Source organism: Euprymna scolopes, chromosome 15 (genome assembly GCF_053919585.1).
Source record: "Euprymna scolopes isolate OS-2025 chromosome 15, ASM5391958v1, whole genome shotgun sequence".
In the NCBI taxonomy this organism is placed as follows: domain Eukaryota; kingdom Metazoa; phylum Mollusca; class Cephalopoda; order Sepiida; family Sepiolidae; genus Euprymna; species Euprymna scolopes.
The window spans coordinates 37,354,158-37,380,477 of record NC_136496.1 but is presented as its reverse complement, the minus strand read 5'-3'; the positions used below and the strand labels follow the sequence as shown (position 1 = coordinate 37,380,477).

Genomic DNA, 26,320 nt, shown 5'->3' with positions numbered 1-26,320 from the left:
GTATGTAGCAATAATATTGAGAAATGATAAAGAAAATATCTCAACTTTTGCATCTTACTCATTTTCTCAATTATCTCCCTTGCATTATAAAACTGTGATATTTGATTTTGCAGTAGGCAAAATGAAAACTTTTAAACATTAAAACCCGTACAAGATCTGTTGTTATTACTATTACTATAACACTAATTCTGAGTTAATCAACGTTTATTTTCCCAAGTCCTTTTCTCCTGTATACTTTAATCACACAAAATACATGCTAAAATATTCCATAGTTTTGGAATTGAGTTATGCCTGAAAAAAAATGACTCCAACCTCGAGGTCTTAATGAGAAAGTTACAACTAGTGTTTAGTTATCAGGGGGAAAAACAAAAACAAATTGAGTTGTAAGTTAACATTGTCTAAAGGTGAACAGATGCAACTCATATCTGATTATCAGGTGTTGGAAAGCCAGAAAGCTGGTATTTTATCTCAACACTGATCTGTTTATATGTAAGTGAACTTCTGATATTTTCTAAGCAACTGGAAACGTGCTAGCTACTTATGTTTCGTTCATTCTGTTCGGGTTGAGTCAGCTTTTTCCCTGATTTGCACCTCGTCTCAAACTATGACAGTCCATGCATGACTATCATGAGCAATCTTGACTGTCAATCGCAATTTTATATACGAGTAAGTTCAACAACCGATCAATCATAATTCTATCATCTAAGACCTGAGAGCTCAGTGACCACATCGTCAGCTGCCACATATATGCATATACTTTGATGGTTTGTATGTGATATCTTGTTGCAATAAACTTCAATTAGGCCCTTTTGTTTTTTTTTTTAAACATAAACACAGACGTAAACATGGATGAGTCTATATACAAAGTGTGATGATGTATGTAAATGAAACCTGACTAGTAAGGGTTGAGGACATGTGTTGCATGAAGAGAAATGATCTGAGAATGATATGATGGATGTGTAATATGAGTCTTTAAGACAAGCTTAGATGTGATGATTTCAGAGGAAGATTAAGTTTAGACATTATAATGAGATACTACAGGACAGGAGACTTCATTGGTTTGGTCAGATTGAAAGTGAAAGAATAGATGAGAGTTTTTGGGTTAGTAGATTTGTATGTAATGACAATTGCATTGAGAAATGATAAAGACACTGTTTATCTCCCTTCTATGGCAAGAAGATGTGACAAGTTCGGAAAAGTTGGATTTGAAAACGAGGACCCTATAGGAAGAGCACGCTTTCTTACAAAACATGCTTAGGCAACTCCATTAGCATTCTCCAGTTCTTATGTGATTAGCAAAAAATTAACCCTTTTTCAAAAGCTGAGATGGCGAGGCCTTGGAGGGTGGATGTCCTAGAATTGCACTGGACCTTACCTCATCCAACAATGAACAAACCATATTACTGATGGCTTAGACTCTAGTGGTTTTTACACACGGGGAAAATGCATCTAAATATAATCTCTCAACTTTTGATATAGACTGAATTATCTCCCTTGTACCATGAATAAGACTGTGCTTAAATGCGGTGTGTTCGATTTTGTCGTATGAAAAGTGAAAATATTTAAATACTAAAAACCATTCATATTATATTTTTATATCATTATACGAAATCAATCAACGTTTGTTTACCTAAGGCTATTTTTCCTCTATATTTTAATCATATAAAATACATGCCAAAATATTTCTTATTTTTAGGATTGAATTATTTTTTTAGGATTTAAGTGTTCTAATTAGCCTTAATTAACTCATCAAATGATTAATTTCTAAGTTTCTGTCTATCACTCTCACCCTCTCTCTCATTTTATATCACTTCCCCCCCTTCTCTCTCTCATTATTATTAATAATTAAAGGTAATAAAACTAACTACCAGATGGGAAGAGTTCTTTATAAACAAAAGAAATCAGCACAAGTAGTAATATTATTCAACTCATATCTGGAGAGAAACAAAAAATATGTAAAACAAGCACAAAGAGACTAACTTTGAATTTTTTCCTTTTTATTTTTTTTTTGTTAAATTTGACTTGCTTTGCAAACTCACTTTTTCCTGATTCAAGCAATTTAATGTAAGTTCAGTTGGTGACTGTATGGGGCACGTTTATTTTTCTCTATTACCCATGGTTACAATTCTGAAATTTCCTCAAGTAAAAAATATATATTTCTTTATTACAATACTAGCAAGGGACGCCTGCCCTTGCCAGGTTGTAAAATACTTTTAAATATATTTTAATTCATACAGATTTAATATCTATTACTACAGTGCCAATTCTCTATTGAATATTATATTGTACCTAATATACAGCAGTGATTTCAAAATTTAAAAAAAAAAAAAAATGACTTGGATCCCATCAGCTGGAATCAAAGCCAAAGCAGTTAACAAGCCAGTCGTGTTCCCTACCAGTTGAGCTATTGACAGATAGATAAGAAAGATTTAAAATTAAACCACTTCAAGTTATGAATGAATTTAGGTAAGAGTAATAGAAATATGCCCGCACGTTGAAATGAATATTTTGCATTTCAACTTGCCAACATATTTCTGTAGACGTCATTCATCCATCCAAACAAAGATTTTACTCGTTATAAAACATCCTTGGTGTATGATTACTATTTCCTGCTAATTTTAGTGTCATGTGACCAGTAGTTTAAGAGTTTATCAGTCAAATATTTTCACACAGGCACACGCATACATCCAATGTTTTATTTATATAGACTAAGAATTTACTAATAATGAATTGGAAAGCTTTGACTAGAAAACTGCAGAATAAAATAGAGAATGGCCAAGAAATACCTGTAACAGCTAAGTGGCTGACTATAGTCAATGACAACGTGAAGGCTCCCTTTTCATTAGCTGCTACATTGAGGTGAATGAGGAGAGTGCAGCCTCATTCCCACTTGCCCTTGATCTTCTTCTTATAATGCTGAGTGTTTGGCAAAGGGACATCAAATATCATTTCTAAGTATTTGGTATGACTCGACCGAGAATTGAACCCTGATCTCTTGGCCTATTGGCAAACACTCTTACCATTATAAGTTGGCATGGCATTAAAGAAATATTAAAAAGATGGGAAGCAAGTGAACACAACCAGTATTGATAAACCATAATTATATTTAATCAAGAATTGTAATTGATGGTGAATGTTTTATTTGGAGGCGGGGGTATTAATGAAACGAATAATCTCTATATTAATCAAATTACTCATATGTATTTTTTTCATCTCTATGTGATTTACATATTATCGTTGGCCTTTTGGCTAGTGTAATATCCATATATATTATTCCTTAATTGGAATTCATTTTTAGATAAGCATTATATATATTAATTTATTTTTATTTCGGACTATTATTCTCATCTTTATTAGTTGTTGTTTTTGATCTTTTATTGGTTTTGTTTATTCACAACGTTTCGGCCAACTATTCCTCTGGCCTTCGTCAGGTGGTAACCACGACGGATAGGAACTTTGAATCTCCTAACTGCATTCTCAGCCATCACTGCCATCTGTAGTTGTTGTCGTCTCACCACATTTTTGGCCAAGTAAACCTCTGGCATGCTTTGGGTGGGATTGAAACCGCTATCTTCAGACAATGTCCATCTGGAACCGTAGAGACTCAACATCTCTATCAACTGTGCCATGGGCCCCGAAGGTCGATCAAGGTTGGATTCTTTGATCTTATAAATCCATGTTTATTTATTATCTGATCTTCCATAGTCGGGTCTGTACCAATTGGTATATATATATATTATTCCTTAATTGGAATTCATTTTTTTTTTCAATCCCACCCAAAGCGTGCCAGAGGTTAATTGGCCAAAATGTGGTGAGACGACAACAACTACGGATGGCAGTGATGACTGAGAATGCAGTTAGGAGATTCGAAGTTCCTATCCGTCGCGGTTACCACCTGACGAAGGCCAGAGGAATAGTTGGCCGAAACGTTGTGAATAAACAAAACTAATAAAAGATCAAAAACAACAACTAATAAAGATGAGAATAATAGTCCGAAACAAAAATAAATTAATATAGTGTAGTATCTGTTCTGATATTACAATTCAGCTTTTCTGTTTTCGATCAGCAAAAACCAAAATTTTTCTAGACTGAGACAATTTTAAATTTTTGTCCTAATCCAAAGTACTTCTCTTTTTTGAAGGATGGATTTTTCTCCACCTTTAAAACTGACATTTTTCTCCACCTTTAAAACTGACATTTTTCTCCACCTTTAAAACTGACATTTTTCTCCACCTTTAAAACTGACATTTTTCTCCACCTTTAAAACTGACATTATGTCTAATTCATAGGGAGGTAAGTAGATAAGAACCTACATACTAGTGTTGGGACGATTTATCAGAATCAGGAATTGGAAAAATCAGATTTTTTGGAGTATTGGAAAAATTTGCACCATATTTTCTGATGCCAAAAACGATTCCTATAATTATCTTTTTTTTTATTTGATTTTGTTTAAAACAAAATCTTCCATTGCTAGGTTAAATAATAAAATAATAAATATTTGTAGATTTTAAGCTACCAGTTAAACTAAAACCTATGCACCACCTTGGAATCAGGAATTTACTACAGAATCGGTTATTGTATTGGAATTGGGAAAAATATCGGAATCGTTCCATCACTATTACATATTATTTATCTTTTGTTTATTATTGATGGAATATTTATTGAAATCATGTTGCAATAACACAAAATAAAATACAGTTTTTTAAATACTATTTAAAAAATAATTCAATTATGAAATTAAATCCAAGAAAATGATTTTTGATCTCTTTGTCAACAATTTTATTCTTTTGTTAATAGTTTAATAGTTTTGTGATCCTTTAAAATTTGAAAGGAAATTGGAAGCATTTAAACTGTTATGTAAAAAGTAACCGAAACTGACTTGAACTTTCTTAGAAAGCTTTCATGTAACTAAAAATTGAAAGTTTGGCAAGTTTTTACATTCAATAATCTTATAAATAAAGATAAAACATTAGCTTAACAGAATTAGTTATATTTTCATAGCTTGGTTTAATTAATAATTTAATGACAAACTCTTATTGTAATAATTCAATTTTAGTTCCAACATTCTATTGAAAAACTAATAATAATTTGGGAAAACAAAGGAAGGAGGCAAAAATGAAAGTAAAAATGCTTGATGGCTTATTGATGGGTTGTTGATGGCTTATTGATGGCTTATTGATGGGTTGTTAGCATTTGTCTGTCTCAAGCACTTTATACCGGTTTTAGTTTTTAATTTCTTTGTACTTGTGCAGAATTTGAACCAAACGCAACTAACTGGCCACTCAGCTTTGCTCAGAACATGACATCAACTGCTGGCCTTTACCGAACGTCAACAATTATCAAAGTGTAACAATGCTACTCAAGGAAAATAATGAAGAAAACATTTAAATATAATAAAATCATCAGAATATATATATATATATATATATATATATATATATATATATATATATATATATATATATATATATATATATATATATATATACTGTGTAAGCAAAAACAAGACTTCAAAACAAGGTGTTGGTGGCAACAAAAAATGTATTTCAATTTATGTAAATTGAAATACACTTTTTGTTGGCACCAACACCTTGTTTTGAAGTCTTGTTTTTGCTTACACAGTATATTAATGCTCAATTATAAAATTTGATAATTTTGTAGCTTACTCTTTAAGTCAACCATTTTTGGCTTAAAACTCATTGGTGTATGAAAATTTACTGAATTTCACGAACTCAGTATAATTACATATAAGTCTCTCTCTCTCTCTCTCTCTCTCTCTCTCTATATATATATATATATATATATATATATAGTCTTCCACACTTCCACATACAGTATTGTTTCGTTGTAGCACAACTCAACAGTAGCAACTTGTCATGACTCTGCTCTTAATTAAGGATACGAAAATTAGGCGATATATAAATATTTAAATGGGATTTTCCGTAACCACAACAAAGGTAGATGTTTCTCGCATGCCTTTCTAGCTAGGGATTTCCCCTTCCTTCCTTCTCTTCAAAAAATGCTCCATTATCAAAAGTGTGCTTATTCATAAAGTCTGAAGAAATGCTGGTTTTGAAAATTTTCAAACGACATAATGCTTAAAATTGTCAAACTGGACATGGAAACAATTGTAACATAAATTTAAATACACTTTTTGTTGCCACCAACACCTTGTTTTGAAGTCTTGTTTTTGCTTACACAGTATATTAATCCTCAATTATAAAATTTGATAATTTTGTAGCTTACTCTTTAAGTCAACCATTTTTGGCTTAAAACTCATTGGTGTATGAAAATTTACTGAATTTCACGAACTCAGTATAATTACATATAAGTCTATATATATATATATATATATATATATATATATATATATATATATATATATATATATATATATATATATAAAACGAAGATATAAAAGAAAAAAAAATGACCCGTTATATTCTTGTAACAAATTTTTTTTAAGTGAAAAAAATAAACAAGTAAGTTGTATATTTTTCAACCAATTTTTTTTTGTAAAAAGAAAATTGAACAAAACTAATAAAAAAAACAATTTTTTGTGTGTTTTTCATATTTTTTTAACAAAGGTTTTTAAAAATGCACTTTTTTTCAGTATTTTTTTTTTTTTTTACATTTTTTCCCTTTTTTGTAACTGTAAAGTAAAAATATTTTTTGTCATTTCTTTTTTGTTTTCATGAACATTTTTTTCATGTAGGTTGGGGCTAGGCAACTGATTTAAAAAAAAATTAAATTAAATTAAGACAGCCGGGATATTTCCTTAGGTTTCGGTAGACTTTTCTACGGTCGCATCAGATGATGTCAAAGTGGGTGAGAAGAGACAGCAGATGTGGAAGAAACTTCGCCAACCCAACCGGGTAGCTTTTTGCTATATAGTTTAAGATGGAGACAAAAGGATCATTACCAAATTTCTGTCTCTACATGAACTCCAAAAATAATTGTCAAGAAGCCCCCTGGCTGATCCTGTTGATTTTTTTCTTCTTTTTTTCCAATATTTTCCTCAAAGATCGTCTGCTCCTTTGCTGTGAATTGATCAGCATCTTACATCAAATTACAGTCAAACCCAAGTGCATGATGTCATGTTCCGAGCAAAGCCAAGCAGACAGTTAGTTACAACTGGTTCAAATTTGACACAAGTATCAATTTATTTTTTATTCTATTGCCTTCCCTGTTTTCCAACTCTATCAGCTAATCCAATTCTGTTTATGACCTTAAACTTTTTCCTGTGATGAGATCCAGTGGAGAGAGCAGCTATCTGAAAGTCCAATTGCTCTTTCTGGTGGTTCAGTAAAAAAAGGAAAAATCTTCCCTCCTCATTTGATATGCAAGATTATACGCATGTTAACATAACTGCCGGGAGACATAGTTCTTACACAATCTTCTAATTAGAAATTATGTTTCTAAATTTTTATGAGGATTAATAATTTGTATTGTTTGGATTATTAGCACTACTGTTCTCATCTTGAGTGTTATTTTCACAACGTTTCAGTTGATATAACCTGTAACCTTTTTTAGGTGAGTCTTATCGAACTCAGGAAATTTATCTATCAAACTTGGGGATCTTTATGCCAAATTTGTATTATAGTCTGCACTAAGGATTGAACTTTCAACCTCTAAAATATTGTCACTAAGAACTGAACTTTACTTAGTGCTTTATCCGTTATGCCGCAGACTCTTGCGGATTGACAGAACAAAGTCATGCTACCTCCATGGATTAAATAAAGGGGATCGTTCAGAATTCCATAAAGATTCCCGAGTTCAATATAAAGATTCCCGAGTTCAATAGAAAGATTCCTGAGTTCAATAAGATACACCTGAAGCAGGTTGGAGGTTACATCGGTCAAAACGTAAGAATAACACTCAAGGTGAGAAAAACAGTTCGAATAGTTCAAATTATTCTAATTTGAAAGTTCCACTTTATATAATTTTTATCGTTATGTAGAAATTTACATTACCAGCATTATTTTTACACATTAGTGTTTGAATATTATTGCACTACAACGTGGCCATCTTAAAACCAAATGTTAACAAATGATTGTCTTAAATTTTTCCGATGTTTAATCAAATTTTATTCAATCTATTCATCATTTTCAGTGCTCTCATCAGCATTAAATGGACAAACTATCCATTTTATTAACCCTTATCCTTGAGGAGCTTTTAGCCTTGAAAACTGGTGACTCATTATTAAAGAGTATTTTTCTAATAAAAGAAAAATCTGTTATTATTTTAATTAAATCATGCTGAAACTTTTACTTGTCATATCTGTAGTCGCAATGACAAATTCTTGATTTGAGACTATGGATGAAATTTGTCCATTAATTATTGCAGTTACGACTGTATTTATGCATTTTTTGTTTTGTTTTATAGATTCATGTGAAAATTGAGCGCTTATACACTTGGGACGAGATTCTGTAGTTAATAAATGGAGTTTTCAGATAAAAAACAGTGATTACAACTGATTTTTTTTTTGTTAATTCTAATAAGTTACAATGGTAGCTTCCAAATTATGTAATCGAAATTGCCTGACTATTACTGAATTATTAAGAAAAACAACTTTAATCGTGGAGCAGGTGAGAAATTGCCGCCATCTTCTTTAAATTGAAACGGAAAATTATCTCACTTTTGAACTCTCCTGTGTCTTATGATCGTTTTCATCAAATTCTATTTTTTTATTTTCTTTAATAATTTTCTACTTTATCGATTTTCATAATTTTTGGATATAATCATCTTAAAAATATGAGGAATACGTAGATACCATTGTTTTCATGTGAAATTCAGTTTTACAATTTCCGAAATCTCGTCTCAATAGTGTAGAAGCGGTGAAAATTGTTACCAAATTACAACTTATTTTATTTTTCTAAGACACACACACACATTAAATTTATAAATTCATTTGTGTGGGAATTACAGCACTCACCCACACCAAATCTCTTGGATCAAAAAGCAGAACTCTTTAGAAATGGCCGATGTAGTTGAAAGCACATATATATTTTTTTTTGTAAAAAATATGAATTTTTTTGACCAATCAAGGCTCGAGTTAAAAAAAATATTTTTTTTGCAACCTCTGGGAGCCTCTAAAGAAATATAAAAGGTAAGAAGAACTCCTCTCGTCAGAGAGGGACATAAGACACCAGCAGAAAGACAAGTTGCAAGGAAAACGCTCACCAAGCGAATTCAGTAGCTGAGATAACAGTTTTCTCGCACATCAAGGAACATTGCTTGGCTCTCTCTTTCTCTCACTTTGCCACAGCACGTAGTCGGACTCTTTCTTTCACACTCTCAAATCTTCACCTTCTTCATCTCTTACTTCTTTCATACAGACTGCCGCCTTTGCGCACACTAAAAAAGTAATTTTTTTTTTTCTATTAACGAAAATAAACAAAAGTTTATTTTACATTATTTGGTAGTGTATTTCTTTTTCTTTATGTTTTGGAGAACTTATGTAACTCTCCAGCGAGGGTTACAAGAAAAAACAGAACACCAGGATAGGATAGAAAAATGCATTAACAAGAACACGCAAAAGTGTAAGTTGTTTGTCTAACCAACGAACAAGCTCAGTTGCTTCTCTGAATGTAGACCCTGCATTAATGCCTTGTCTTCCGGTATTTATTGTATATGGATCAACTGATTTGTAGACCATTCCGCTACAACAGATGGTCAGTTCAATGATGATTATTATTATGGAAGGATTGAAAATAATGAATGCCTTATATGTAGTCCTACATATAAGGCATAATCACGTTGACACACTGGTTATTATTAGATCAGCAAAGTTAAGAAACAGTGAGACTGGTCAGAACCAGATATGTGATGATTTCAGAATACCAGGCTCTGTATGTAGAAGGACGTCGACACCTCCACACAAGAACTGCAAAAACCTAAAGTCATCATCTTCCCTGATAGGGACATATAAGTAAATGTGGACCGTTTCTAAGTTTGATATTCCCATGAAACTTTCTCCTTCAGAGAAAGCTAGTTTAACCTGTTTAGAGTAAGTGCTATTTCGGTATGACATGGCTACAGTGTCGTTATGACAAATTCTTTGTTTGAAACCATAAATCAGAGTTGTCAACTCCTCAGCAGAATTCTGATGGTTTTTGTGCTGACAAAAGAAGAACTCTCTTCTATGCCTTCCGGAAGCGAATTACTTCCCTTACCGGAAGCGAATTATTTCCCTTTAGTTTTTATCCTATGTATGAAATGTAGAACACGTGGACTCGCTTCTCCGCGTTGTTCTTAGTGAAATAAAGCTTACTTTAAGCTCACTCTGTTCTCCTGTCCTATTTATCAAAATTTATTTCACTAAAGAACTATGGAGAAGTACCTGAAACCCGAACGCCTTGATTTGGAACCAACAAAGGCGGACGCAGCCGATATATGGCGACACTGGAAGAGGTCGTTTGTTATATTTATTGAGGCGGTTAGTGGTCCGCAACTGACAGACGAGTTAAAACTCAATTTATTAATCAACCTGGTGTCTCCAGCGATTTATAAACACATTTCTGACGTTAATGACTACCAGACAGCTATGAACACCCTAGAAGAGGTTTTTGTTCAACCTAAAAACAGCATCTTCTGTCGTCATTTACTGGCAACTCGTCGTCAACAAAGAAACGAAAGCGTGGACCAGTATTTACAGTCCTTAAAAGAACTTGCTAAGGATTGTGACTTTCAGGCTGTGTCGGCGATACAAGCGAGGGATGAATACATCAGGGATGCATTCATAAATGGAATCGAGTCATCCCACATCAGACAGAGGTTCCTGGAGAACAAGAAACTCGACCTGCATACTGCGTTCGACCAGGCTCTCACGCTCGAGACAGCTCAAAAACAGTTGTCATCATACGCTCAGTCGGACTCCTTGACTGCGTCGATATCTGCAGTCGGAACGGAAGAAGACGACAACCAGTCTAGATGCGAGGAGCAACCCACAGTAGCGTCACTCTCAGGACAGAAATGCTTCTTCTGTGGAAACCCAAGGCATGACCGGGCGAGGTGCACCGCCAGAAATTCTTTTTGCAAAAACTGTAAGAAGAAAGGGCATTTCGCTCGTGTCTGCAGATCGCCAACGGCTGCTGCTGCTGCTGCTGCTGCTGCTGCTGCTGCTATAAACTACGGTGAGTCTCTTCTTGCTTCGTCAGTTCCTTCTCTTAACTTTTCAGAGAGTCTCTCTCATTCGTCCTTATGGGGAAAAATCAAAGGTGAACCCATGAGGATACTCATCGATACTGGGAGCTCAGAAAATTTTATCCATCCTGACAAAGTTAAGGTACTCGGGTTAACGGTCCTGCCAAGTTCCGAGAAGATTTTGATGGCTAGCAGTTCTTATTCGTCCTCTACTCTCGGTCATTGTGTTGTATCTCTGGGTCTGAATGGAAGGGAGTACGATAATGTCAAGTTATCGATTATGGCCAACCTGTGCAGTGATGTAATTCTTGGACATACATTTCTGAACCAACACTCGTCGGTAGAAATACCTTTCGGAGGACCCCTCCCCCCTCTCACTGTTTGTGGGCTTACCGCCATTAAAAATGTCCCTTACCCGTCTCTCTTTACAAACTTAAACCCCAGACTGTCGCCCAACTGCGGTTAAATCCAGGAGACATACCCTACCAGATGCCAAATTTATTAAATCGGAAATAACCCGCATGCTAAAGGAAGGTATTATAGAGCCCTCTCAATCTCCATGGTGAGCCCAAACGCTCGTAGTGACTCCTGAGAATCACAAGAAGAGACTTGTTGTGGATTACTCTCAAACGATAAACCGTTTCACTCTCCTAGATGCGTATCCTCTTCCTCGAATGGAGGACATGGTAAATGAGATTGCCACTTATCAAGTGTTTAGCACTCTTGATCTAACTAGTGCTTATCATCAAGTTGCAATCAAGCCGGAAGAACGAAAATACACAGCCTTCAAAACTTCTGGATCCCTGTACCAGTTTCGGCGAATTCCGTTTGGAGTAACCAATGGAGTAGCTAGCTTCCAACTAGTAATCGACGATATCATCAAACGAGAAGACCTCCGAGGAACCTTCGCCTACATCGACAATGTTACAGTTTGTGGAGAAAATCAGGCAGATCATGATGCTAATTTAAAATGTTTTATGAAGGCTGTAGAGAAATATGGACTGACACTGAATGAAAGCAAGTGTCACTACTCTCTTGTTTCAGTAGACTTGCTCGGCTATACAATAAGCAAAGGTTCTGTAAAACCAGACACTGACAGGCTTAAAGGGTTGATGGACTTGCCTGTCCCTCAGGATTCTCCTTCTCTTCGACGAGCTATGGGAATGTTCTCCCACTATTCAAAGTGGATATTTAACTTCTCTGAGAAACTACATCCCCTAACTAAGATTACCAACTTTCCCCTCTCTAAGGAACAAACCGACGCCTTTAGGGACCTAAAGAAAGAGATTGCTAAATCCTCTCTAGTAGCCATAGACTCCTCTCTTCCCCTTGAGGTTGAAACTGATGCCTCGGAACATGCCATCACTGCCTCTCTGACCCAGAACTCTCGGCCAGTGGCCTTCTTTTCCAGAACATTAACCTCCGCCGAGCAAAAGCACTCCTCAGTGGAAAAGGAGGCTTATGCAATTGTGGAGATGATCCGAAAATGGCGACATTTACTGCTCAGGAAGCATTTTAAGCTAACCACTGACCAAAAGTCTGTCTCTTTTATGTTCGACCCTAAAGGAAAGAGCAAAATAAAAAATGAAAAGATAACAAGATGGAAGTTAGAACTTGCCTGTTTTAGCTATGATATTGCCTATCGACCAGGGAAACAAAATGTTACTGCAGACACTCTGTCTCGAATTTGTTCAAATTACACTCATTACAGACAGACTTATGCCATCCGGGGGTAACCAGGATGCTACATTTCATCAAAACCAAAAATCTGCCGTACTCTGTGGAGGAGGTGAGAGCTGTTTCGAAGACTTGCCGGGTATGTTCTGAAGTAAATCCTAGGTTCTTTAAGTTGGCACCTCAGATTCTCATTAAAGCAAGTCAACCATTTGAAAGAATAAGCGTGGACTTCAAGGGGCCGTTGCCCTCAAATTCTCGCAACCGGTACCTTCTGACAGTGGTTGACGAATACTCTCGTTTCCCCTTCGCTTTCCCCTGTGCCGACATCTCAGCTGCTACTGTCCCAAAACACCTAATTAGCTTATTCTCCATGTTTGGAAATCCTTCCTTTGTACATTCTGATCGTGGAACAGCCTTCATGTCAGACGATCTAAGAGAATTCTTACTTTCTCGTGGCATTGCTACTAGCAGAACAACTGTCTTCAATCCTCAAGGTAATGGACAAGTGGAAAGATATAACGGTATTATCTGGCAAACAGTGAGTCTAGCTCTACGCTCAAGAAATCTCCATGTTACAAATTGGGAAAGTGTGCTAGATGTAGCGCTCCACAGCATCCGCTCATTGCTTTCCACCTCTACGAACAGCACTCCTCACGAACGTCTCTTTAATTTCCAAAGGAAATCAGCCACTGGGAATTCTATGCCCACCTGGCTAACGAATGCTAAATCTGTTCTTTTAAAGTGACATGTACACGGGAGCAAATACGAGCCCCTAGTTGAGCCAGTAGACTTACTTGAAGTCAATCCTAGCTATGCTCATATCCGTTTCAATAACGGACGGGAGACGACAGTGTCCCTACGCCACTTATCTCCATTGGGTGATAGATCGAGCATTCTAGAGGCAGAAATAGATCCTGTGCCGGAGAACCAACAGCTACAGGACGTACCTCAGCAGCCCGATTCGGACCCCCTGCCACGAGTGCACGAAAATTCTCCCCTCGAGAATTCGGTTCCTACTTCTCCCCAATCAGACGATCCACAGAGGAGATCATCGGAGGACAATGAGGTGCCGAATCTTCGACACTCTACTAGAGTTCGTCGAAGCCCCCAATATTTAGCTGAAAACTATCTGCTATGAACTTTTTTCTTTTGCTTTGCAGCTTAAACAGAAACCCGCTCCTGCAGTTCCTGGTAACTCTACATCCTAAGATCATCATACGGCCTCGGATTCCTCCGAGTGGCGGAGAATGTGCTGACAAAAGAAGAACTCTCTTCTATGCCTTCCGGAAGCGAATTACTTCCCTTACCGGAAGCGAATTATTTCCCTTTAGTTTTTATCCTATGTATGAAATGTAGAACACGTGGACTCGCTTCTCCGCGTTGTTAGTGAAATAAAGCTTACTTTAAGCTCACTCTGTTCTCCTGTCCTATTTATCACAGTTTTATTGATTGGTTTATAGAAAAATTATCACTAAATTGCATCTAACACGAATTTTGCATAGTACTTTATTCGTTATGCTATGAGTTTTTATGCAAGGACACGTGATGTAACAGATGAAGTACTAGGTAAAAATTCAGTTGTAAGTAACACTCTTCTGGAGGTTGACGGTTCAATCCTCAGTGTGAGCAATACTACGAATACAATTGCGAATTACTTCAGCATGCTACCCCTTTGGTTTAAAGAAAGGGATCAGTCCAAAATTCCTTGCAGATTACTGAGTTTGAGAAGATATGAATGAAGAAGGTCGGAGGTTACATCAGTCAAAACGTTGTGAAAATAACACTCAAGATGAGAACAGTAGTGCGAATAATCCAAGTTATTAATCCTCATCTCAAAAATTCACAAACAAAATGCACATTTATTATTCTTATTCTGTAATGATGATCGATTATAGCAGATGATTATGAACAAATGATCTGAATAATTTATTGATTAAAAATTTAGTTTGTATTATTTGGATTTTTTGGACTACTCTTTTCTATCTTGAGTGTTATTTGCACAACGTTTCGGTCGATGCAATCTCCGATCTTCTTCAGGTATATCTTGTTGAACTCGGGAATCTGCACTGAATTTCAATACTTCATAAAATTCAGTTGCAAAAGTTACATTCCTGGGGGGTTGAAGGTTCAATTCTCAGTGTGGTCGACTCAAGAATACAACTGTGAATTACTTAGGATGGCTACCCATAAGGACGTCTGGGTTGATGGAAAGAGAGGATGCCACCCCTCCCCTCAGATTAAATCAAAAGGTTCTGTTAAAAATTCCATATGGATTCCCGAGTCAGCATAAACATTCCAAAGTTTTATAAAATACACTTAAAGCAGGTCTGAGGTTAAATCGATCGAAATGTTGTGAAAAAACCACTCAAGATGAGAATCTTGAGTGGTTTTTTCAGTCCGAAGAATCCAAATAAAATGAATAATCAATCCTCATCTCCAAAATTGAGAACTGTAAAAATTTAGTTGTTTACTGATATTTTAGTGTTTGAATGATGGTGACTATTATGAGAGGATTGGAAATAATGAATGGAATGAATAAAATTTGATGTTGATGTGTTTATTAACATTGGATTCAAAGAGTATTATATTCTAGCTCTCAGGGAAGAAATCTTGTGGCAACATGTTTCATACATGGAAGGTTCATGGAAAAAAACTCTGTTCATGAAAATTCCATTATAGAAATTACATGGTTATTTAATTATTATTATAATATAATATATACAGTAAAAATAAATAGAATAATTCTGTCTCCCCCCCCTCTCTCTCTGTCTCTCTCTCTCTCTCTCTCTCTCTCTCTCTATATATATATATATATATATATATATTAGCAAAAGTACCCGTCGTTGGGTTAAAAAACAGCCTACAGAAAATGGACTCTGATTTATGAAAGTATGATAGGTTATGAAAAGGAAGGGTTGTAAAGAGATAGCTTCGAATTTGGGGGTATCAAAACCAAAGCAAAATATGATGAAAGTAAAAATAAAATAGATAAACCCCATAATTTATTATACCATACCAGTTCACAATGAAACACTTATCACTGTGGATCTATATTAAAAAATCTTGTTAAACTTTGTGACATATTTCCATTCTATGGAGGTCAGGTGCGAACGAACACCCCATAATTTTATTATACCATATTTCTTCAAACTGAAACATAATTATCAAAGTATACTTACGCAGATAGATATGAAAAGTCTTAATTAAAGTTTGTGCCTATTTTCATTCTATGGAGGCCAGGCTACAAACGCAGACCCCACAATTTTATTATACCATCCCTATTACAGTCAAAACATACTTATCAAAGTATTATTATGTACATCTATATCAAAAACACTTGTAAACGTTTTTTTTTTTTAATTTTTAAATTTTTTATTTCCATACTTTGTAGACCAGGCGCCTACGCAGACCCCACAATTTTAATGAATCATCATTATGCAAGATAAAACATACCCATTCCTGTGTCTCGATACATCTTCTATCATTATATGAGATCAATTTTCTATAATAGTCAACCATATAGGAGCCTATCCGTGACCAGACATATACACAGACGTTCAGTTTTATATATATATATATATATATATATATATACAGGGTGGGCCAAAATAAAGGTCCTATCTATCTATATATATATATATAATAGAGTTATGTTATCAAAGAATATATCTTAAACAATACAAAACTTACATTAGAGAAGCTCGACACTATTACGATGAGCAAACAAATATATTAAATGAAATACGAGAAATATAAGTTATGTATAAATTTATTATATAATAAAACAATGACGAAAAGTAAAAAGGAAAGAATAAGCAGAAAAACATCTGGATCCTATTTTCTCATTTAAAATTGTTTGTATATGTATATTGTTTGCATAAGTATATTGTTTGTATATGTATATATATATATTGTTTGTATATGTATATTGTTTGTATATGTATATATATATTGTTTGTATATGTATATAGTATGTATATGTATATTATTTGTATATGTATATTGTTTATGTATATAGATTGTATATGTATATATATTGTTTGTATATGTATATTGTTTGCATAAGTATATTGTTTGTATATGTATATATATATATTGTTTGTATATGTATATTGTTTGTATATGTATATATATATTGTTTGTATATGTATATAGTATGTATATGTATATGTATATTATTTGTATATGTACATTGTTTATGTATATAGATTGTATATGTATATATATTGTTTGTATATGTATATTGTTTGTATATGTATAGTGTTTGTATATGTATATAGTTTTTACATGTATATTGTTTGTATATGTATATTGTTTGAATATGTATATAGTTTTTATATGTATATTGTTTGTATATGTATATTGTTTGCATATGTATATTTTTTGTATATGTATATGTATATTGCTTGTATATGTATATTGTTTGTATATGTATATTGCTGGTATAAGTATATTGTTTGTATATGTACATGTATATTGTTTGTATATGTATATTGTTTGTGTTTATATATGTATATTGTTTGTATATGTATATTGTTTGTATATGTATATTGTCTGTATATGTATATGTATATTGTTTGTATATGTATATTGTTTGTATATGTATATTGTCTGCATTTGTATATTGTTTGTATATGTATATATATATTGTTTGTATATGTATATATATATTGTTTGTATATGTGTATGTATATTGTTTGCAAATGTACATGTATATTTTTGTATGTGTACATTGTTTGTATATGTATATTGTTTGTATATGTATATTTTTGTATATGTATATTGTTTGTATATGTATATTGTTTGTATATGTATATTGTTTGTATATATATATATATATATATATATATATATATATATATATATATATATATATATATATATTGTTTGTATATGTGTATGTATATTGTTTGCAAATGTATATGTATATTTTAGTATGTGTATATTGTTTGTATATGTATATTATTTGTATATGTATATTTTTGTATATGTATATTGTTTGTATATGTATATTGTTTGTATATGTATATCATTTGTATATGTATGTGTATATTGTTTGTATATGCATATTGTTTGTATATGTATATTTTTGTATATGCATATTGTTTGTATATGTATATTGCTTTGATATGTATATTGTTTGTATATGAATATTGTTTGTATATGCATATTGTTTGTATATGTACATTGTTTGTATATGCATATGTATATTGTTTGTATATACATATTTTTAAGTATATGCATATTGTTTGTATATGTATGTTTTTTGTATATGTATATTGTTTGCCTATGTATATGCATATTGTTTGTATATGCATATTGTTTTTACATGTATATTGTTTGTATATGTATATACATATTTTTTGTATATGTATAAATATATTGTTTGTTTCTGCATATTGTAAGTATATGCGAATTGTTTGTATATGTATATGTATATTGTTTGTATATGTATATTGTCTGCATTTGTATATTGTTTGTATATATATGTATATATTGTTTGTATATGTGTATGCATATTGTTTGCAAATGTATATGTATATTTTTTGTATATGTATATTGTTTTATATGTATATTATTTGTATATTGATATTTTTGTATATGTATATTGTTTGTATATGCATGTGTATATTGTTTGTATATGCATATTGTTTGTATATGTATATTGATGGTATAAGTATATTGTTTGTATATTGTTTGTATATGCATATTTTTTGTATATGCATATGTTTGTATATGTATATTGTTTGTATATGTATATTGTTTGTATATGCATATTGTTTGTATATGTATATTGTTTATATATGTATATTGTTTGTATATGCATATTGTTTGCATATGTATATGCATATTGTTTGTATACGTATATTGTTTGTATATGTATAAATATATTGTTTGTATATGCATATTTTAAGTATATGCATATTGTTTGTATATGTTTATTGTTAGTATATGCATATTGTTTGTATATGCATATTGTTTGTATATGTATATTGTTTGTATGTGTATATTGTTTGTATAAGTATATTGTTTGTATGTGTATATTGTTTGTATATGTATATTGTTTGTATATGTATATTGTTTGTATGTGTATATTGTTTGTATATACATACTGTTTGTATATGTATATTGTTTGCATATGCATATTGTTTGCATACGTATATTGTCTGTATATGTATATTTTTTGTATGTGTATATTGCTTGGATATGTATATTGTTTGCATATGTATATTGCTTGTATATGTATGTTGTTTGTATATATATATATATATATATATATATATATTGTTTGTATATGTATATTGTTTGTATATGTATATTGCATGGATATGTATATTGCTGTTATATGTATATTGTTTGGATATGTATATTGTTTGGATATGTAAATTGTCTGTATATGTATAGTATATTTTTAGGCGTAGCGTTTGTATATGTAAGTTGTTTGTATATGTATATTGTTTGTATATGTATATGTATATTGTTTGTATACGAATATTGTAAGTATATGCATATTGTTTGTATATGTATATTGTTTTTATATGTATATTGTTTGTATATGTATATGTATATTTTTAGTACATACATGTTGTTTGTATATGCATATCGTTTGTATATGCATATTGTTTGTATACGTATATTGTTTGTATATATATATTGTTTGTATATGTATATTGTTTGTATATGCATATTGTTTGTATATATATATATTGTTGGTATATGTATATTGTTTGTATATGCATATTATTTGTATCTGTATATTGTTTGTATATTTATAGTTTATATATGTATATTGTTATATATGTATATTGTTTGTATACGCATATTTTTTGTATATGCATATTATTTTTATCTGTATATTTTTGTATATTTATATTTTTGTATATGTATATTGTTTTTATATGTATATTGTTTGTATATGTATATTGTTTTTATATTTATATTGTTTTTTTATGTATATTGTTTGGATATGCTTATTATTTGTATCTGTATATTGTTTGTATATGTATAGTTTATATTTGTTTCTGTATATTGTTTGTATATGTATATTCTTTGTATATGCATATTGTTTGTATATGTATATTGTTTTTATATGTATATTGTTTTATATGTATATTGTTTTTATATGTATATTGTATTGATATGTATATTGTAAGTATATGCATATTGTTTGTATACGTATATTGTTTTTATATGTATATTGTTTTGGATATGTATATGTATATTGTTAGTACGTACATGGTGTTTGTATATGTATATCGTTTGTATATGCATATTGTTTGCATATGTATATTGTTTGTATATGTATATTATTTGTATCTTTATATTGTTTGTATATGTATATTGTTTGGATATGCATATTGTTTGTATATGTATATTGTTTGTATATATATAGTTTATATATGTATATTGTTTGCATCGTATATTGTTTTTATATGCATATTGTTTGTATATGCATATTATTTGTTTCTGTATATTGTTTGTATATGTATATTTTTGTATATGTATATTGTTTTATATGTATATTGTTTTTATATTTATATTGTATTGATATATATATATTGTAAGTATATGCATATTGTTTGTATACGTATATTGTTTTATATGTATATTGTTTTGGATATGTATATGTATATTGTTAGTACATACATGTTGTTTGTATATGCATATTGTTTGTATATGCATATTGTTTGTATGTGTATATTGTTTGTATATGCATATTATTTGTATCTGTATATTGTTTGTATATGTATATTGTTTTTATACGTATATTGTTTGTATATGCATATTGTTTGTATATGTATATTGTTTGTATATGTATAGATTGTATATGTATAGCTTTTGTATATGTATATTGTTTGTATATGCATATTATTTGTATCTGTATAGTGTTTGTATATGTATATTGTTTGTATATGTATATTGTTTGTATATGTATATTGTTTTTATATGTATATTTTTTGGATATGCATATTGTTTGTATATGTATAGTGTTTGGATATGCATATTGTTTTTATATGTATATTGTTTGTATATACATATTGTTTGTATATGTATATTGGTTGTATATGTAATTTTTTTATATGTATATTGTTTGTATATGTATTATTTTATTTTTATTTTATTTTTATTTATTTAATATTTTATATAATTTTTTTTTTCAATTTACGATAACAGAAGAGATACCATTTAAAAATCGCCGCAAATCCTTTCGTCGTTTGTATATTTTAAAACTAAACATTAACCAGAAGTGACGTTTCCAGGGCATTCATCATCAAGCCCAAATATCAGCTGACGTGATATCGTTAACAAACACAGACGGAATTTGATGAATGACATTTTATTATTATTGGTTTAATTTAATAATTGTATTTCTTTTTTTATTTCCTTTTGTTTTTTCTTTTGCAAATTAGTCCACCGGGCAATTATTCCTCATAATATGTAATAATCAACAGAAAATTTATTCTATAAAAATACATTTGCAATCTGCATAAATTAAAATATCATGTTTAAGTGTTTTGTATGACTTGGGCAACGCCGGGCGGCCAGCTAGTACATATATATCTCTATGAAACGTAATAGGAGGCGCGACAGTTCCACATTACCTACAGACAAGCGTGCACTGCCACTGAGTGTACCAAGTCGAACTGAAAGTACTCATGTTCTTGCTTGTTTACAAAAAATTTCACATGACTTACATATATCGCCTCTGCTAGACTTAGGATTGTTGATATTTATAGAAGTCGGATAATGTTAGATCAATTAAGCATGACAACCTGTACTTGTAATAAAAGCAGAAGGGTTTTATATTAGTAAACAAGCAATTTACATATGGATATTCTGGATAAAACCTACCTACCTACCTATGTTCCTATCTACGTTGTGCTTAATATAAATAATAAAAAAAGAATGCTGGATCCACAAATGTTTCGATTTGGGGGGGGGGGGTTAGATAACGATTGATAATTTGTATTTGGATTATTTGGACTACTATTCTCAGCGAGGTTGTAATTTTCACAAAGTTTTGGCCGATGTAACCACTGACCTTCTTTAGGCACATCAATTTGGGGATCGTTGTACTTTTGTTTTCATCTAGAGTGTTACCCTCACAACTGTTCAGTCACTATAACCCCCGAACACAGAAGAAACGTTGCAAGCCTGTCTCTGCTTTATCGTTATTTTCAAGCTCCAATCTATGGTCCCCCCTCCCTCGTCAAACTTTCACAAGAAAGACTCAACTAGCTGAAAACACTATCAATAATTTCCCCAATTCTTTATCTGTGCCTAAACCTAAACGTAAATTCAATGAACAAAGCTTCTTTCTTAGAACTGCACGCCTGTGGAACTGTCTTCCATTTGCTTGCTTACCAACTGATTACAATATGGCTGTCTTCAAGTCCAATGTAAACAAGTTCTTGATGAGCCGTTCCACTTAAGTAATCCAATTTACCAAATTTCCACTGCAAACAATTACCACGACATTGTCCCATTGACCACTGTACACTTATTAACCCTCATCTTCGAGTGGCCTCTGGGCCTTGATAAGTGGTGACTCTTTAAAAAAAAACCTTCTCCAGGTATATCTTATCGAACTTCGGACTCTTTCTATCGAACCAGGAATAACACTCAAGATGAGAACTGTAGTCTGAATAATCCAAATAATACGAATTATAAACCCTCATCTCAAACATTAGGAATCTTTTATGTCGAACTTGAGAAACTATATGGGATTTCGAAATGAACAATTTATTTAGTCCACAGATCTATATTTAAAACTAGACAAGTTCCCAAAATGAATACAACAATCGTTTGCATGACGTCATAACATAATCGTTAAAGACATTGATTAACAGTGGTGGTTTTCTAGAGATTGAAGATTCAAGCCTTCCTACACGCTATAACAATTTAGAATGGAATAATATAAAACTTAGCACTTCTACCATATCATGGCTGATGAAACAAGAGCAAACTACCGCTTTTTTAGCATCATTACCGAATTTATCTAATTCTATCTCAAAATGCTGTATGTTATCGCTCTTCTTAATCTGATCTGGCCATTTCGTTGCAGAAATATATTAGTCTATTACAAAAAAAAACAACAAAAAAAAACAATTTCCTAGACAAAAGTGTTATCGTATTTACATATAGGGATGTAAAATAAGGTTAGAATGAGATATTTTCCACATAAATTTCAAATTACATAAGAAAAAGGAAGATTCCATTAGAAATGAAAACCGACATATACAAAAAGTTGCATCATGGGAGGAAATCTGTAGTGACACATAGTGATGAAGTAAGAAAAATCTTTCTCTTTGGTAGGTGAGCTGATTTAATTCAGACGTCTTTTTCGAAGCTCCATCTTCACACTTCTTTTCCAGAGAGAGAGAGAGAGAGAGAGAGAGAGAGAGAGAGAGAGAGAGAGAGAGAGAGAGTGTATGTGTGATGTGAAGCTAATGTATAACACTGCAATGCTGTACCTATTTACTATGCCTCCCCACGGGACAGAGTTAGACACCAGGGTCGTTTTTTAACGTGGAGAAAAGGTACAAAAATAAAAATTGTCTCAGTCGTGAAGAATTTCTCCTCCACCGAAAGAGAACAAGAAAATGAAGTGCAGCATCTGAAGAACAGATACTACACTTTGATCTTGACCAAAAGGCCAAGTTCTAAAAGAAGATGGTATTTATTTGCTCCCCCACCGAGCAAATTAGGCACAAGGGCGATTTTTAATGTGAGGAGTGAAGGGAGGGGGAAGGGTAAAAGGGGACCAGCTCCCGAGAGGTGGGAAATGGGAGCTGGTTAATGGTCAGGCATGTGGGGTTGCCCCCACATCTGGTCTTTGCTAGTCATAGCTTGCAGTATCTGCCGGAACAGATGGTATTTATTTGCTCCCCCACCAAGCAAATTAGGCACAAGGCCGATTTTTTATGTGAGGAGTGAAGGGTAAATGGGGACCAACTCCCCGGGGAGTAGGGGAGCTGGATAGTGACAATTGGTATGAAGGGTTGCCCCTACATTGACCAAGGTCTTATATGTGAGGTTTCCCCCACATATGGTCTTTGCTTGCAGTATCTGTCGGAACAGATGGTATTTATTTGCTCCCCCACTGAGCAAATTAGGCACAAGGCCGTTTTTAATGTGAGGTAAAAACCAGCTCCCCTAAAAGTACGCAAAAAGGGGGCACTCTGGTTACCAAAAATAATAATTGTCCCAGTATAGAGGGTTTCCCCTCCATTGACTGGTACAAATTATCTTAAGTGCAGCATCTGAAGAACAGATGGTATTTATTTGCTCCCCCACTGAGCAAATTAGGCACAAGGCCGTTTTTAATGTGAGGTAAAAACCAGCTCCCCTAAAAGTACGCAAAAAGGGGGCACTCTGGTTACCAAAAATAATAATTGTCCCAGTATAGAGGGTTTCCCCTCCATTGACTGGTACAAATTATCTTAAGTGCAGCATCTGAAGAACAGGTGGTATTTATTTGCTCCCCCACTGAGCAAATTAGGCACAAGGCCGTTTTTAATGTGAGGTAAAAACCAGCTCCCCTAAAAGTAGGCAAAAAGGGGGCACTCTGGTTACCAAAAATAATAATTGTCCCAGTATAGAGGGTTTCCCCTCCATTGACTGGTACAAATTATCTTAAGTGCAGCATCTGAAGAACAGATGGTATTTATTTGCTCCCCCACTGAGCAAATTAGGCACAAGGCCGTTTTTAATGTGAGGTAAAAACCAGCTCCCCTAAAAGTAGGCAAAAAGGGGGCACTCTGGTTACCAAAAATAATAATTGTCCCAGTATAGAGGGTTTCCCCTCCATTGACTGGTACAAATTATCTTAAGTGCAGCATCTGAAGAACAGGTGGTATTTATTTGCTCCCCCACTGAGCAAATTAGGCACAAGGCCGTTTTTAATGTGAGGTAAAAACCAGCTCCCCTAAAAGTAGGCAAAAAGGGGGCACTCTGGTTACCAAAAATAATAATTGTCCCAGTATAGAGGGTTTCCCCTCCATTGACTGGTACAAATTATCTTAAGTGCAGCATCTGAAGAACAGATGGTATTTATTTGCTCCCCCACTGAGCAAATTAGGCACAAGGCCGTTTTTAATGTGAGGTAAAAACCAGCTCCCCTAAAAGTAGGCAAAAAGGGGGCACTCTGGTTACCAAAAATAATAATTGTCCCAGTATAGAGGGTTTCCCCTCCATTGACTGGTACAAATTATCTTAAGTGCAGCATCTGAAGAACAGGTGGTATTTATTTGCTCCCCCACTGAGCAAATTAGGCACAAGGCCGTTTTTAATGTGAGGTAAAAACCAGCTCCCCTAAAAGTAGGCAAAAAGGGGGCACTCTGGTTACCAAAAATAATAATTGTCCCAGTATAGAGGGTTTCCCCTCCATTGACTGGTACAAATTATCTTAAGTGCAGCATCTGAAGAACAGGTGGTATTTATTTGCTCCCCCACTGAGCAAATTAGGCACAAGGCCGTTTTTAATGTGAGGTAAAAACCAGCTCCCCTAAAAGTAGGCAAAAAGGGGGCACTCTGGTTACCAAAAATAATAATTGTCCCAGTATAGAGGGTTTCCCCTCCATTGACTGGTACAAATTATCTTAAGTGCAGCATCTGAAGAACAGGTGGTATTTATTTGCTCCCCCACTGAGCAAATTAGGCACAAGGCCGTTTTTAATGTGAGGTAAAAACCAGATCCCCTAAAAGTAGGCAAAAAGGGGGCACTCTGGTTACCAAAAATAATAATTGTCCCAGTATAGAGGGTTTCCCCTCCATTGACTGGTACAAATTATCTTAAGTGCAGCATCTGAAGAACAGGTGGTATTTATTTGCTCCCCCACTGAGCAAATTAGGCACAAGGCCGTTTTTAATGTGAGGTAAAAACCAGCTCCCCTAAAAGTAGGCAAAAAGGGGGCACTCTGGTTACCAAAAATAATAATTGTCCCAGTATAGAGGGTTTCCCCTCCATTGACTGGTACAAATTATCTTAAGTGCAGCATCTGAAGAACAGGTGGTATTTATTTGCTCCCCCACTGAGCAAATTAGGCACAAGGCCGTTTTTAATGTGAGGTAAAAACCAGCTCCCCTAAAAGTAGGCAAAAAGGGGGCACTCTGGTTACCAAAAATAATAATTGTCCCAGTATAGAGGGTTTCCCCTCCATTGACTGGTACAAATTATCTTAAGTGCAGCATCTGAAGAACAGGTGGTATTTATTTGCTCCCCCACTGAGCAAATTAGGCACAAGGCCGTTTTTAATGTGAGGTAAAAACCAGCTCCCCTAAAAGTAGGCAAAAAGGGGGCACTCTGGTTACCAAAAATAATAATTGTCCCAGTATAGAGGGTTTCCCCTCCATTGACTGGTACAAATTATCTTAAGTGCAGCATCTGAAGAACAGGTGGTATTTATTTGCTCCTCCACTGAGCAAATTAGGCACAAGGCCGTTTTTAATGTGAGGTAAAAACCAGCTCCCCTAAAAGTACGCAAAAAGGGGGCAC

General features: G+C 33.3%; 1 protein-coding gene across 1 annotated transcript; it reads left to right on the top strand.

Moving 5' to 3' along the window:
• The first annotated feature begins 10,330 nt into the window (after nucleotides 1-10,330).
• LOC145294163 (uncharacterized) lies at nucleotides 10,331-11,611 on the top strand. Its single transcript, XM_080141271.1, has one exon. The coding sequence runs from the start codon at nucleotides 10,331-10,333 to the stop codon at nucleotides 11,609-11,611; it is 1,281 nt and encodes a 426-aa protein (XP_079997397.1).
• Nucleotides 11,612-26,320: the final 14,709 nt, after the last annotated feature.